Source organism: Volvox carteri (assembly GCF_000143455.1).
Source record: "Volvox carteri f. nagariensis unplaced genomic scaffold VOLCAscaffold_4, whole genome shotgun sequence".
Lineage (NCBI taxonomy): Eukaryota > Viridiplantae > Chlorophyta > Chlorophyceae > Chlamydomonadales > Volvocaceae > Volvox > Volvox carteri.
In genome coordinates, this window is record NW_003307547.1 from 2,249,848 (window position 1) to 2,263,020 (window position 13,173).

A 13,173-nucleotide genomic window follows, 5' to 3' on the forward strand; every position below is an offset into this window, starting at 1 on the left:
CCGCCGGCTGCCGCCGCCGCCGCCGCGTCGTCGTCGCCCGGTGCGGCGGCCGGCAACGGCGCCGCCGGCGCTAGCGCCGCCGCGGTGGCCTCTGGCGGCGGCGGCGGCGGCGGGCCGCCACGTGTGATGGCGCTCACGCGTTCCCCGCCGGCGCTGGCTTCCGCTGCGTCGGAGATGTTCAGTGGCCACAGCGGCAAGTCAACTCCGCACCGGCGCCCGAGTTCCACTCGGATCAGCCCGGAAGGTAAGACATGATGTTGTTTGAATTTTCTCAAATCTCAGATTTTTCAAACGTTTCCAGGCCATCCGGTAAACAGGCTGATTTGCTTGCACTTGAAACACTTAAAAACAAAAAGATACTTGATCTTCTGGACAACAGCAAATATGGCTTTTGGCAGGAGCATAAACCCTTTCTGCAAAAATTTACGAGATTTGAAGCTAAGGCCCCCTGCCGCGACTGAAGCAGTAATTATACAGTGTATCAACAAACGCCTTTAAAGGATTGCATCAATTTTGGTTCGAACCTGGACTCCTGTCTTTTCGTACATCCAGGCTCCATAAAAAACAGCACCAGCAGTCGCACCTTTATGGGTTCTGTTACGGCACCCGCCGGGCTCGCCGGGTACGGCAACGACGGCAGCGTCAACGGCGGCGGTGGCGGCGGTGGCGACGGGGACGGCCGCGGGCACGGCGGCCCGCAAGCGTTCGTGTTCACAAAGAACAGCCCCGTCATGGTGCAGATGCTTCTGGCGGGTGCCGGCGGCGGCGGAGGCGGCGGAGGCGGTAGCTCTGCTGCGGCGGAGGCCTATGGCGGCGGAGGCGGCAGCGGCGCCGCCGCGCCGCCCATTATTAAGGGCCTTATGAAACACACAGTGGGTGGCACGCTGGCGCGATTTCACAGGTAAAGAGGGAAGCGGTAGCGGCGGAGGCAGTGGATGCACAGAGAAGGGCGTTGTGTACGAATCTCGTCCAGGGCCGGGTGAACTGTCACGGCAATCACGATTGGCCCTTGCGGTGGCTCAATCATTTCAGCCCCGCTGCCCTTTCTAAGACTCCATCACCACAAACACACCGCACAACTATACACTACAGCCATCGTACGACATTTTTTAGTACGACACTTCCGTACAAACGCGCCGCAGGGCCCTGGACGAGGCTAGTGACGAGGAGCTGAGTTACAGCCGTCTTGCGGCGGCCGCCTCCGCCAGCACGACGGACGCCGTGTCGTCGTACGAGGCCAGCCGTCGGGCGGCAGCGGCGGAGGCGGCGGCGATGCGTCGGGGGCTGTTGGAAGTTCGCGGTCTGATTGAGGCGCGGCAACGTGCGGCCCTGGCGGCTGGCAGCGGTCAGCTGAAGCAGATGAGCGACCGGCTGAGTGGATACATACAGGTGCCGAAGGGGTGGGGAGGGGAGGGGGGTGGGGAGGGGAGGGGGAGGGGAGCGGAGGGGTGGGGGGGAGGAGAGGGGTGGGGTGGGGTGGTGGTGCGGGGGGGAGGGGAGGGGAGAGGAAGGGAATCAATTCCGGTAAATAGCATCTTTCCGTGGGTGGTTTATAAAATTAATGATATGTTGATTAAGAAACCGGCTCCACCCACCCATCGCATTGCATTTGAACTTTTAAAATGTAAAACTTCCGCTTCCACCACTCTTCTCACGCCTTTTTCGCGGTCCCATCTCTCTTTCCTGCTGCCTTAATTAATCGGGTTTTTTCATCATTTTTCTCTCTCCCTCTCCCCCCTCCCTTCTCCCTCTCCCCCCTCCCTCCCCCCTCCCTCCCCTCCCCTCTCCCCTACCAGAATGACGTGGACAGGTTGATGGCGGGAAAGCCCACTGGCGCGGAGCCCGCCAGCAGCGGCGACGTGCCTCGGTACTTGCGACCCATAGCCGGACATCGCAGCGGGGGAGCGGTGGGGGAGAGCCCCTCCATCAAACCAGCACGGCTCATGGCGCCATTGTACGAGGTACGACGGTGACCATGTTATGATGACGGGCCCATGTAGACCCCTCGGATCTGTGCCGTACCGTGTCGTACTGTCCCGTCGGTGATATAGCTTTCCGTGACTGCGGCGGAGCGCGTTGTAGTCCTCAAGATCCCGCCCTCAGAAACGCACAAGTAAAGAAAGCACCCCGACACTCGACAGAGCTCAGCCCAGCCGAGATAAAGCTTCTCCACCAACGGAGGAGCCAATGCTGCTCGTCCTGACGCATGATGAAAAGCTGATGTTTCGTTAGACGTGGAGGAAAACGTGAACACCTTTCTTTCCAACACATGTTGCTGGTTTGCGACAAAGGGGAGGCTCTTCTCTCCTGGCACGCACGCATACATACATACATACATACATACATACATACATACATACATACATACATACATACATACATACATACATACATACATACATACATATACGCAAGTACGTGGCTTCGTTCATAAAATCACACAGCACGCGCCCACGCGTACTCGCATGCAGATGCGGCGAGTGGAGGGTAACATCCGGGCCGCACTTGCGGGTGGTCGGCACAGCAGTACGGACACGGTGGCGCGGGTGACGGCGGTGACGGCGGCGCGGGAGGCCGCCTCCGCCGCCGACTGGCGGCCCCTGGCGCAGTATCCAGTGGGGACCAAGGACACACGGAGGCGGAAAATGGCGGCGCACGTGCTGTACGGCTTGGATCTCGAGCAGTACACCTTGTAGTACACGTTGTAGTACAGCAGGGACTTGGGTGCCAAACCCTGCAGGAACTTGTTTTGGGCGGATGGACGGAGGCGGGTGTTGTTTTACGATGCTGCTGTAGTCGTACTGCGCGGCGATGGCTTGGCTGTAGCCAATGTTACAGCTACTGCCACAGCACGGCTGGATGATGACGCTCAACTATTGCAAAATGATGTAGGTCAGCGTGGTGATGATGGTTTCTAAGTGTTTCGATGAAAGCAAGCGGTCCAAGGTTTCTTGGAAATAAACTGGAAACATCGTTTTGCCCTATGGGCTATATTCGTACGGTTGTACGGATGAACGGTTGTACGGCGCATGCTTTCTGGGTGCATCGTACACGCCGGGACATGCCGCTTCCGTCGTCGCGGGGGAGAGGGACGCTCGTATCCTTAACTCTGCCTTGTATACGGACATATGTACGTACGTGCCTATAAGTAGGTGTGACGTAGGTGGCCGCCGTACGAATTTGGGAGCCGACCGGTAAAGTGGTGGTCTGCGGGTGGAGGATTGAGAGGCGTGCGCTTGCCGTTCACCTCCCCACCAAGCTACGCATGCACATATCATGCAAATCAGCACACTTCCTGCTACTACAGGTATTGTTATTTTTGCGTTGTCAATTTCACAGCGCTTTTTGTGATTGTTGGGATTTATACCGGAGAGCATTTTTAGGCGTTCGGCAGATATGCTTTTCGAACAAGTTTGAAGGCACAGCATGCGCGGCACACGAACGGAAGTCCAGCACCTCTCTCTCCCCGCTCGCGTCGATGGCCCGGTGGCCCGGTTGTTTTGTATGCTTGCAGATGAAGTTGGTCAAAAGCTTAGAAAAGTTGGTTGCTGCTTCGCAAGTTAGGTATCACCATGCTAGTTTGTCCTCTGTTGGCACGGGAGCTTCGGGTCGTACCGAAACTCCCGAAATCAGAAATAGAGTTCCCGAAGCCGGCCGGCTTGCATAAGTATTATCATACGCCGTATACAAAAGGTGTTCTGTGCTCCTATCTCCCTTAACCGTATTCTCATGGCTCTGCCGACTCTGACGTGCTTGCTGACCGTGCTGGGAAATTGTAGAGACGGGAAGCGGGGAGACCAGCTGCCAAGGCCCTTGCACTGCAGAAACTGTCAGCTACGAGCTGAAGCTCTAACGAGTGAAAGGCAAAATGCCTGTAACGAAGGAACTGAAGCATGTTATACTCGCCACTCAAATACGGTTGTATGACAGTCGCACAGAACCAGACTTAGAGATTCCGATCGCTTCGCTCCGTCGCATCTAAGTCAACAAGTATGCGGCCCGAAGGGCCGCCCGACGACCTTAGTCCGCGGTCAATAACTTTCAGGATGTCAAACTATTGCAAAAAACGCATTTTCATTCCGCGGCCTTGTAACAGGATTTTACTGGAAGACAGAAACAGACCCGTTCCCGAAACCAGAAATACCCCGATGCCTGGTTGGCACCTCTGTTGGAATAACTGTTACTGGTAGCTACCGGATTTCGTTGTATGCAACGAATGTCATTCAGCAGTCCTAATGTAAGCTAAAATAACTTTCCTATATCCTTGTAAAGTTTCTGTACAACGCATATTGCATACCAACACGGTATACCTTTTACGTCCTGTAGAAAACTGGCTCGAGCGTATAAGAAAGCTGCTGCCCTTGGCTACCCCGAACTTCTCTGTTAGCTCATCTTAGGCTGCTCACCTCCAAAGTTTTACCTCAAGAAAAGCAAACACGCACAAGCTTTGCGCTTAGGTGTCTGCTCCAATTTTAGCCTGCTGCTCTGCGCCTTCTGTTTCTCCATGGACACCGAGGCGTGCGTGACCTGTCAAGGCGTGGACTTTGTGGAGTTCAAGTCAGAGGGCGACCTTGTATGCAGGGTAGGTTCTAGTCGCGAAGCAAGGCGTACGAAGTGCAGCTGCTGCCGCAATTCATCCAAGCTCTGCTTTTACAAGTATTCCTTTATGTCACAGAGCTGCGGAACAGTGAAGGAATCCCGGCTAATCGACGAGCGCTCGGAATGGCGCACGTTCAGCGATAAGGTGGATTCATGTCAGGGAAAATACCCTGACCGCATAGCAGGCTATGTTTGATACAGTCTGAGCTATGTATCTAAAACTGCATGGTGGTCCATCGTAGGACAAGGACACGACTGACCCTAATCGTGTCGGTGGGCCTACAAACCATCTGCTGGAGGGACTTACGACCACGATTGGACGCGAGCGGGTGAGAGCAGGCGCGGCTAAGGGAAAAAATAGCATATTTCGCATGCATCCGTGAGGAGACCACGCGAAATAAGGAGTGTAGATGCTTGCTGGCCCTTGGGGGGGAAAGAAAACTCATGGGCGCTGATAACACCCTTACACCCCCACAACCCCCCACAGCAGTCATATCCGCGCACTAAACCCTCTCTCCCATACCTTTTCCATCTCCTTTCCTACTCCTGCTGCAGCATTATCACCGCCCTCCTCCTTCTCACCCTCCCTCTATCTCTGCGCAGAATGACGGCGGCCTGTCTTACACGCTCAACCGAATTCATGCTCGTACCAACAACCCAGATCGGGTCATCATGGCGGCGATGAAGGAGGTCGGCCGGATGTGCGAGCTGCTCAAAGTCAACGGGACGGTCAAAGATCGCGCATTGGAAATTTATAAAGAAGTGGTGGAGGTGAGATTTTGAAAGCCACAGCGGACAGCAAGGCTAGGAGGAACATCTTGGTACCTAGGCAGCCCGTTAGCAGTTTGCCGTCGTGCTGTGGAACCTAGATATTATTTCGCAAACTGGGCACTTAGTGTTCTTCTTCTTCTCGTTTTCGTTGGCTGGCGACCGACCCCATATGCTAGTTGGATTCAAGAGTGAGTCCACCGTCTCTCGAGTCTCTGGGTTCTGGCAGGGCCCTCTGGTAGTGGGCGAAAGGGGGGGAAAGACGAACCACGTGAACGAGTGAAGCTGCTGCCAGGGAAAGAGTGTACAAGAAGTAAAACTGACCCGATAGGCGAAGGGGGGACCGAGCACCATCCAACGAACCTAGATGGGACGGGATGAGCACCGTAAGGCACTCTCGCCTATGTCCTACGCCTCATGCTCGTTGAGTTCCCTTGGTGGGCCTTATTAGCTATAGGATGGATGAGAAGGGAGGCGCCGCACATCCGCGCGGGGGCATTAGAGGTTCAGCAATAGCGTACGGCGGACCGAACGCGCCCTAGGACCCCCCTCCCAGAGGTTGGGGGCCGTTAGGTGGTGGTGGTAGGAAGGTGGGCTTCGGAAAGGGCCGAGTGGCGACTGGTCCGAGCGAGTGGAGGTCTGCTGATGGGGGTGTACCCGGTTTGCTCTCCATCTGTTCGCACTGACCCCCGCACGCCCATACATACCTATCCATAGTACCATAAACACACACCGTCTATGTTTTTTCTTCTCGTCGTTTGTTTGTGCTTCGTCGTAAACCCCCTCCTCTTTCCCCCCCCCCCGCACACACACCACTCCACGGCCGCCACCGCCTCTGCAGGCTAAGACGCTCAAGGGCCGTTCCGTTAAGGTATGATTGCGTATGGTTGGAGGAAGGGGGCCGGGGGAGGGAAATGATGGTGGTGAAACACGTGGAGGGGTTGTGCATGTGGCTGGGTGAGTCGGTAATGTTGACTGAAGGACAATCTGGCTAGTTTACTGACGTCCAGTTTCGAAGTTCCTTCCCATTTGTCAATCGCATCGACCGACCGGCCATCCAACATTATCGGTCAAACATGATTGGTTCTCCGCATCTTGATATTCATTCCCATCCTTCCATTATCTGTATATATTATGCTGCGTCGTGCGCTGCAGTTGAAATCAAAGCGAACTTCATCTTGGAAAGAGGACGCCTTGCGTTGCTCTCGTTGTTTTGTTGGTGGTCGCGCCGGCAGCGTTTAGTGTTTTTTGTGTCGGGCATGTGTTCTGGTGCGCGCAGGCTCTCGCCGCCTCCTGTCTGTTCTGGGCATGTCGCCAGGAGAAGCAGGCGCGCACGTTCAAGCAGATCGTGGCGGTGCTTGGAAACGACGTGAGCAAGAAGGAGATTGGCCGCTGCTTCAAGGTGGGTGGGCGGGCGGGCGTTTCGAGTTGGTGGACTTGTGTGTGCCTGTGTGTGTGTGCCTGTGATGTGTGTGCCTGTGATGTGTGTGCCTCTGTGTGTGTGTGTGTGTGTATGTGTGTCAAGGGGTCCGGGCCGTTGGTGGGGATGTCGGGGTGGTGTCCTCTGAATCAGGAGTTCAGGGAGAACCTCACCCAACCCCTCGTTACCCAACCCGCCAAACTGCCACACAGGACCTGCAGCAGCTCAAAAAGGACGAGCTGCACAAGCAGGGCGCTTCAGCTGACGCGTTGGCGTCCACCATGAACCAGACTGTACAGCACCCTGCAGAGTTTGTGGTAAGATTTATGTCGTACTTTTGGGAGGGCTTGGTTTGGGGGAGGGTTTTATAGGAGAGGGAATGCGGCCCTGCAGGCGCTTTGCCGTAAGGATGGGAACCTACCCGCCCCATCACACACTCGTGTGGCCAAACGAGGCCTTGCTAGTTACTTTCAACAATGACTCACAATGACCCTACATCCCGCATTCACCTCCGGCGGTTGGTTTCGGTTTTTACAGCGCAACTACTGTAACCACCTGCGGTTGGAATTCAAGTGCAAGAAGCTGGCGGAGGAGATTGCGCAGAACGCCAAGCCACAGGACCGCCGTGTCCCATGGGACGGTCGCACGCCCACGTCCATCGCATCCGCCATCGTGTTCATCGCCATGATGCTGTGGGAGGTGGGTATGTCTGCAACATATGTATGTTTGCGCATCCTGTCTTCATTAATTGCTAAGTCCCCCGTCCGAGGTGCATAGTAAATGATTTGCGCCATGGGCAGGAGGAGCTGGCGAGGGCGGTGAGAGGACAGGAGAAAACTTTACCGATGGAAGTACTAGTAGTCCAGCGGCGTGTACGATAATGCCATAGTGACATGTTTTATTCGCACGTGCACGACAGCAGCGTGCGAGAGAGGGGCACGCGAGCCCCGGACTGGGGTACCATATCATTGCCAGGCAGAGGGGGGTTATCTTTGGGCCGTACGTGCACGAAGGGAAAAAAACAGGAGGACGTCTGGTGATTCAGGCGGCCTTCTGCTCTGTTCCACATATCCAGGCCGCCTTCTTAACTTCTTAACATAAGAACATCCTTGTAACTTAACAATTTTTATAACTTTATGATGCGACCTCGCACGTGCACGCTGCCCAACGAACATCGAAAAAGCTTTTGAGATATAATATCCTTCACAAACATCCATTTTTACAGCTACAACACCAGTCACCACTCAACCCCCACGAATTCCAAGGCCCTTGCGCTGAAGCGCGATGTGATCATGTCATCTCCCTGCTTGCGCATGCAGATCAAGAAGGAAGAGGGCCAGGCGGGGGCTGGCGGCTCGGCTGGGCAGCCCGCTTTCGCCAGCCTCAAGGCCGCCAAGGCACGAGCGGATAGCGCCATGCAGAAGGTCGCCATTATCTCTTCCGTAGCAGAAGCCACCATTCGAGCCGCGTACAAGGACCTCTTCCCCTCGATTCCGTCACTGCTGCCACAGCAACCGGGTGACAAGCCGGAAGACCGAATTACGCTGGAGATGGTGGCCAAGTTGCCGAACCCTGACTCCCGAGGCGGCGGCGGCGGGATGGGCATCTGATGTTCGCAGCTGGGTTGTTTGCTAACAAAGCAACAGCGCTTAGGCAGGAAAAGGTGTTGAATGGTGGTAGTGTGACGGCCGCGGTGTGATGTGACGGCGGGCTTGGCATGCGGGTGGGTGGTGGTATGATGGCAATAGGTGGTGGTAGTGGTTTTGAAATTAGGTAGTATCGTGTTTTTTTAGTATGATGGCAAAGAGATGCCGCCGCGGGGTGGTGGTTAAATGGTGTAGTAGGCAAAGATTTAGCAACATGAACGACGAAATGTGCGTTTGTATGTACACCCGCGAAAAAAATATTACGTACTTACGTTTGCACGCCCTGAAAAGGAAGGCGTGCGCGTATGTGTGTGTGTGTGTGTGTGTGTGAAGAGGAGCATGCATCAAATGTGTTTGTATTCGTGGCGACTTGAGGGAGCTGGGAGGGCCTTAGCTGCCTAAGCGGCTCTTTGTGGTGATGGTAGTCGCAGTGACGATGACAATGCAATGTCGTTTACGGCAATTCATACGGCTACTTCCGGACTTTTCTGTGATTTTATGTGCGGACGGCTTCTTCTTCTTCATCTTCTTCTTCTTGGCCTGTGTTTGTCACACCCTTCGTGTTCCTACGGTCCGCCACAAGCTGGCGTTTCTCGCTGAGTCGCAAACTGTTCTTGACCGGTAGCGGCTTCACGTCCTTTGTGCCTACGGCCTGTGCTTTTGGTTCGCGTATTAACTGTCCATTTTCATGTCCACCTTGGCCGTCTGTTCGTCTGCATGTCTATAATTACATCATGCATTGATGGACTGAATGATGTGATAACAACGAATCCGACCGGCTCACCAGTGCCGGCCCCACACCCCACCCATACACTGTAATTGGAACGAGAAGGTTGTCACGCCATCTGACGTGCTAACAGACACAAGAAATGCGGATGGATCACTACTTAACCCGTATGCCACCTCTGGTCCCATGTGCATGCTGCAACAGAACGCAGGCAAGTGCAAGTACAGTGAGGCCACCAGTGAATTGTTTCCACGTTTTAACATGCGGCCGCTACACCGAGAATCATCTCTTGACAGCTAACCGAAACTATCGCCGTGAGGAAGCTAGATTCAGCTTCCGTACGATATGATACGTGGACAGCGCTGACAGCTGCCTGCGACAACCTAAAAGCAAGACGACTCCCCTATATAATAAAACTATCGATAGTTTGACCCCGCCTAACCCACACTAACATGACCTCGCTCGCGACGGACTCTCAAAAAACTTGTATTACGTAGCTTAGCGTGCTCATGGTTGACTCTTTTATGTGCACCGCTGCGCTAGTCACTATTCCGTTCACGCGCTTGCCTAGTAGTCCGTTTACGCGCTTGCTTCGCCGTCGGTGCCCCCCTGCACTTTGGCCCACATTTGGCCTTAGTGCGACGGCTTCTCGCGCGGACACCGTCGCCGCTGACAGGCGGCGCCGAGGGCCCCTGCCCCTGCCACCAAGGCAGCGACCGAAGGCACTTCTCGAAGCTCTCTCCTACACGGACCTCCAGCCTAGCTGAGGAACTCGCCACGTCCGCTTTGGCTTCCTCCCAGAGCTTCGACACGTGTCCGAACAGCGTGTCGTGCAAGGCCTTCATACCTAGGCGGGAAGTCTTCTCCAGCACGTATAGCTTGCGTAAGTTCGTGCGCTCGTGCGGGCGATGGATCACGAAGCCGTGCGGCGACACCTGCCACTTGGCGCCGGTGGAGTTCATGGCCAACGCCTGAATGCACTTGTTGTACCCATAGCCGCGATACCTGAGCGAGGGCGGGCGCACCACGATATGAGTAGCTGCCAAGGAGTAATAGTAGTAGTAGTAAATCATTACTATTGGAACCAGCAGGAACTTGACCAACAATATAAGCGAGTTGTGCAATGAAGCGAGGGGGATATCAAGCATGGCCCCCTCCTCTTTAACCAACGTTACCATCCCTGGTGCCATCCTTTTATTTCGCGCCTTCCTAATCCACAGGGTAAGTTGTATACCCTGAGTCGGCAAAATGTACCTGAAGTCGAACCAGGGTGTATCCCAGCGCCAGCTCAAGTACCAAGGCTCGTACTCCAAGTTGTACTCGATGTCGTACGTCTCACGGCTCGTGAGCCACCGCTGGTAGTTCGTGGCGTTGTGGAAGACGGGGTTCTTGTACGAAAACATTGTAACGCATTTCTGGAGGCCTTCATTAAGTGCTGGCCGGCCGTCCATCGCAATGAAGTCCGCGTATTCTGTACCATTGCAGTGGGTGTCAAATGCTGGCCAAACGAAGGCGCGACCGCTGCGGCAGCCTTCCGTGTAGTTTGCCAGGATTCCTGGGTCAGCCAGCGCATAAGAGATGGACATGGAAGGCAGCAAATCCACATCAACGTTTGTTATGAGGTCCGTATCTGCCATAAGTCGCGCGTAGTTGCGCAAGGTGTTGAGCGGGTACAAGGTGCTGGCTGCCCGAGTATCGTTGAACAGTTCATACATAAGGACAAGGCGAAATGCACAGCCAGCCGTGCGGTTTGCCTCGGAAGCGCGGAAGAAAGCATCAACGGTTTCGATAGCGCCCAGCAACTGCTGCTTGTTCATTATGGACAGCTTCTTCTCAGGATTTACTAACGGCAGGTAAATTGCTGCGGCCAGCGGGCCCCTCCACGTCGAGCACTGCGCTTTGAGCTGGTTCAGCCGCGTTACCGACAATTGAGTCACCAACGTAACGGGTATCCCAGCAGGCTTGGATGACCACCATATTTGTGCTGCTGCTTGGCAGCTGTCAAGGTCTTTGGTGAAGTGTCGCCATGTTGTCCGTTCCGCAGTAAGGCATCCGCGACTGTCAAAGCACCGAAAAAATTTAGCTTCCTTGACGCTTCTGTTTTCTGCCAATGTTATGTAAGCGGACACAAGGATGGTCATGAAAGATAAACACCACCTGAAACCGGGACACATGTTTACTAAGCCAACGGTAAGGAATCACCCTGAATCTGAGCAGGAATTAATAAAGGGCATCATGTATGTATACAACTTGAAGGCACCCTTAGATGCCGTGGAAGTCCCCCTTTTGCTAGCGTAACAATCTACGTTGACGATGTTGAAACCTCGCATAAACTTGTAAGGGCTGGATGAACCAGAAAAGCTTATGGATCGCGTGTCAAATAAGATTCAAGTAGATAGAAGTTACGTGGAAAGTCAGGCGGGATGGGTGGAAAGTCCATGCGGATTTAATACGGAAACTCCGTACGCTGCGCATTGTGGAAGTGCTGTGTGCTTTCTCACTTCTTATACTCGGATTCTTCTTTTACGCGATCTGAACCGTAGGAGCTCGCTGCTGAAGCTTGTACATCCATCCATCCATCCATCCATCCATCCACGATCTGCCCATCAAAAATCCATGGAACCATGGAATAAGCCGTGATTAACCATTTCCAAGCCTGGGAATAAATCCATGTGTGCTTACTTGGACAAATATATGATTTAAGGAGTCTTGGTTCTTTATCCAGTGGACAATGAGGGCCTAATTCATGTGCGGATTATCCCTGCGCTAACCAATGACCTTAGCAATCTGCCCAGGATTAACAGGGATTAGACTGGATCAGCACGTCCCTAAGGAAACTTTTTTCATTGGTGCGCGCGTCCCAGGGTGAAATTACGAGCAGTGGATCCTAGAACTGTTTATGAACTTGGTCAAAGTTTCGAATCTCTGTTAAGCGTATATACCAGCCGAACTCCTGTGTGGGCTTATCAAGGTCCATAGCCTTCACGCCGGGCACACTCAGTAGGTTCGGTAAATCCTTAACGCTGTTGTTTATTGTCTGGAGGTAACTCTGGCCCCTTTGGTAGGTTGCATTTTACTTCGTCTTACGATTTGCCCCTTTTTGGCCATCGCGTAAGCATCTTAGCTACCTACAGGTCTTCGCCAGACCACCCTGCTTCCATCAGCCGTAAAGCCTCATCCAGGCTTAATACATCACGTAAGTTCGGTTTGGTTGCTTGGGTTGCTTTCCCAGGAGCCTTGTTGGTAGGTTAGGTAGGCTAGGTCAGAGGGTTGCAAAAACGGTCTAATCCCCCAATCCCGGGGGGTGGTAGTGGTCAGCCATCCCCCCATCCTGGCTGGGGTGGCCGACTCCCATCTCCCATCTTAGGGGCCCGGTGCTAATCCCATCCCTTGAGACAGGTTTCCCATCCTGCCAGCCTGGGTCCCATCCCCAATCCTATGGCCAGGGTTTCCAATCCCATCCTGCAGCTGTGTTCCCCCAATCCTCATCCTGCCAGCCAGGGTCCCTTCCCAATCCCTTCGACCAGGGCCATCCCCATCCTGCAGCTGTGTTCAGATCCGAAAGCTGTCAGCCAGGGTCCCATCCCCATCCCTTGCCAGCTACAAACCTACTCCTTACGTTTACACAGGTGCTGTAATATCGGCTTTCTCTTTAGGCGTAAATCAGGGGAATGACCAGGGTTATTTTCTATTTCCGCGAGATATTTTTCTCTTGCTCTATGGCTTATTTCCTCTAGCGTCAAATTCCGCCCGGCTGTGTTCGTTCCGAAGCAGACTGAAGCGACAAACGCTCGTTGAAGCGGATCTCGACTGAGGAAGAACTCGCATCACAGAGGTCTACGTATCTAATTGCACACTGGCTGCTATTGCAAATCGCGCGTCCTAAGGGGGGAAGGACTGTTATGTTCGAAGGACGGCCACAGCAACAAATTATAATGCTGTGGTTAGAATGGCAGAACGTACAAGGGTGTTCTGTCAAAATGTCCATGGCTGGGAACGTGCACCATTGGTTC

General features: G+C 54.1%; 3 protein-coding genes across 3 annotated transcripts in view; 2 read left to right on the forward strand and 1 right to left on the reverse strand.

The window, feature by feature from the left end:
- Window positions 1–2,696, forward strand: part of VOLCADRAFT_87163 (uncharacterized protein) — a gene marked incomplete at both ends in the record, with an annotated part of 5,243 nt that extends 2,547 nt beyond the window's left edge. Inside the window, 5 exons of the mRNA XM_002946763.1 lie at window positions 75–244; window positions 553–901; window positions 1,143–1,389; window positions 1,797–1,961; window positions 2,472–2,696. Of these exons, the coding sequence (XP_002946809.1) occupies window positions 75–244; window positions 553–901; window positions 1,143–1,389; window positions 1,797–1,961; window positions 2,472–2,696 (1,156 nt within the window). The remainder of the gene's footprint in view (window positions 1–74; window positions 245–552; window positions 902–1,142; window positions 1,390–1,796; window positions 1,962–2,471) is intronic.
- A 1,970-nt stretch (window positions 2,697–4,666) lies between these two features.
- Window positions 4,667–8,262, forward strand: VOLCADRAFT_79408 (uncharacterized protein; the record flags this gene model as incomplete). The annotated part of the gene is made up of 8 exons (XM_002946764.1): window positions 4,667–4,744; window positions 4,842–4,928; window positions 5,203–5,370; window positions 6,209–6,238; window positions 6,647–6,769; window positions 7,000–7,104; window positions 7,325–7,486; window positions 8,107–8,262. Coding segments are annotated over 8 exons (909 nt in total), but the record flags the coding sequence as incomplete, so codon positions are not given.
- Window positions 8,263–8,547: 285 nt separating this feature from the next.
- Window positions 8,548–10,977, reverse strand: VOLCADRAFT_103232 (uncharacterized protein; the record flags this gene model as incomplete). Its single annotated transcript, XM_002946953.1, has 3 exons — window positions 8,548–8,716; window positions 9,913–10,165; window positions 10,415–10,977. 3 exons carry the CDS (start codon window positions 10,975–10,977, stop codon window positions 8,702–8,704), a joined length of 831 nt encoding a protein of 276 aa, XP_002946999.1. The 3' UTR covers window positions 8,548–8,701.
- Window positions 10,978–13,173: the final 2,196 nt, after the last annotated feature.